A 2,531-nucleotide genomic window follows, 5' to 3' on the forward strand; every position below is an offset into this window, starting at 1 on the left:
TTTGATTAGAAATAAAGACTAGACATCAGTGACTTCTGTCATAACTCATTAACCCGTTAGTGTTTCTTCAAATCGCTCTTAGTGACGTACCACTAACGACATAAATATAACTTGGACTTTTACCACTTTAATACTTTTGTTTTGAAACTTCCTGTTTATTTTCATAGACAATCAAATATTAAATGTACTGTATCAATGTTTCATACTTTTCGGTCGTATATATCTACTTTGATTATCATTTGAAACATTTGATTATAAAGAGAATTGCTGTTTGAATTGTTTAAACTAATGAGTAACTTTGGCAAGCTCTCCTTTTATACAAATTATAGGTCTTACAAAAAACTTTTTTTTGATAAATAGTAAAAACACCCTTCACTAGGAACAAACAGCACGCAAAGAACAAAAAAGCTTTGGAAGGATTGAACAACTGTTTCATCTTAGGTTTGAGCTTTTCAGCAGTGTTGATACACAATGCAATGGAAATCGTACCTACATTTAAAAAAATAAACACCTTGAATTCCATGCTCTGGATGATACTTATGAACTTAGTAATGATTGTCTTTGAAATATAGTTGCCGAAGTTTAAGTAAAAAGTTATGATCTATGAATTCAACACAGTTGTCATTGAGATGAGTACTTACCGAAAACAGTGAATAAAGATGGTGCTGCTTGTAATTTAACTAACGTTGGCATTTTAAAATAACAGACTACAACTTGGTATGCTAAGAGTGTTGGGTGTTTGGTTCAAGATCTATGGGTTATCTATTCTTTTCCGTAAGAAGTGGGGATTGTGGATCATTAAGGATGAATCATCTATTCAATTGTTAGAAATGTTAAGTCTCCAGAATATCATTTATTCACACTAGTTTATTTTGTTATTTTAACTATGTAAATTTTTTGTTTCCATTTTTTACCTCTACAAAGTCACCAAGTGACTTATTTTTTTGTTGGGTAGTTACCCTTTTACTAAGCTGATTTCCTGTCCTGTTTTCAAGGTCACTTTACAAATATTCATACTTCCTTTCTGTCTAACTTAATAAATCTTCTTCATTCTTTACCACATAAATGTGTTTTGTAATCCTTGTCATTTGATTTGGCTGGAACTAGGAGAGAAATGGGAATTATGGTATACACGTATCGGTATTCTGCAGTACTTGATGACTTTCCAATTGCTTGATTTTTTTAAAAAAACAAAAATTCATATTCATTTCACTCACTTTATATTGAATGTAATTGAGAAATTTAGTTTCTTCATTCACCATTAAACGTTTCTCATCATAATTTTTCAGTAAATTATCAAACATTTCATTTAATTCAATGTATATCTAAAAGAATGTTAAATTAAATTATGTTGAATAAGATAAATGTTTCAATGTTGAAGGAATTTGAAAATTGCTTTATAGACAGGTTCAACTTTATTCTTGTTAGTTGAATGATATTTTATAAACTGGTCACTTATTTGTTATTTCAACCTTCAACATGTTGTTAGATTAATATACATAAATTTGTAGTGTATATAATGATCGGTCAGTAAAGGGATGGTATACAGACTAGCGAACTCCGCCTGTAGCTCCTCCGGGGGCTACTGCAGGTCCCAAGCCCGGGTAAAGGAGGAGGGTTGGGCATGGGGTTAGCGACCCCATCCCGTAGAAAACCAACTCGCTAAAAAAACGCTAACCAGAAAAATATATATATACTAGCCATTCAGAATCAAGAAAATGACTCTTGAGATTTTGCCCAGTATTAAAATATCATATATAATGAGCATTAAAAACACATTTGTCAGAAATCCAATTTTCTGCTCATTGAGGTATCCCAAATATATTTATTGCTAACCTTTGCACACTGCTCAAAGTTTTTAAAATAATTATGGAAAATTACTTTTTTGCCCCCAATTTTGTCCCTTATAGATTGCATATGACAGAGCGAATCTACACTATCGCTTTTTGCAATATTATTATTGCCTTTTCCACAAACTATCCATTTAACAAAGTATTTTTTTGATTAACTAGGAACTGGTTGAAAATTCGTCTCGGTTATTTTTAAGTTCGCCTCAATATTACACCCTCGTCATTTGGAGGTTGTCAACAGGAAACCCTGAACCTAGATTTCGTGCTACTTGGCACTCGTCAGCAAGGTGTACCATTAATCTTGAGGGAACTGATGCTTTCTGATGAATTCGATCTCATGTCACTCAGCCTCACAATCAGAGACGTTACTACTGAACTATCCAGGCCGCTAGGTGAGACGGGGTCGAATCCATCAGGGAGCATCAGTTCCTTCAAGATTAAAGGTACACCTTGCTGACGAGTGCCAAGTAGCACGAAACCTAGGTTCAGGGTTTTCTGTTGATTACATCCAACCACCATCTTATCTCAACATAGTGCACGTCATGTCGAGTCACCTAGACTAGTGGCCACATTGCAACTTGGTCGATAGGATTCGAGCGACACTAAAAAGGACCTGATATACATTATATTGACCCTCGTCATTTTCATATTGCATAATATGAAATGAGAAGTCGAATTTAA

At 33.7% G+C, this 2,531-nt stretch overlaps 1 protein-coding gene across 1 annotated transcript; it reads right to left on the reverse strand.

Annotated features, from left to right (window-relative positions):
- Positions 1 to 1,121: 1,121 nt before the first annotated feature.
- Positions 1,122 to 1,917, reverse strand: Smp_142420 (hypothetical protein; the record flags this gene model as incomplete). Its single annotated transcript, XM_018795413.1, has 3 exons — positions 1,122 to 1,172; positions 1,218 to 1,325; positions 1,837 to 1,917. The coding sequence occupies 3 exons, from the start codon at positions 1,915 to 1,917 to the stop codon at positions 1,122 to 1,124; spliced, it is 240 nt and encodes a 79-aa protein (XP_018649728.1).
- Between the last annotated feature and the right edge of the window lie 614 nt (positions 1,918 to 2,531).

Source organism: Schistosoma mansoni, chromosome 2 (genome assembly GCF_000237925.1).
Source record: "Schistosoma mansoni strain Puerto Rico chromosome 2, complete genome".
Lineage (NCBI taxonomy): Eukaryota > Metazoa > Platyhelminthes > Trematoda > Strigeidida > Schistosomatidae > Schistosoma > Schistosoma mansoni.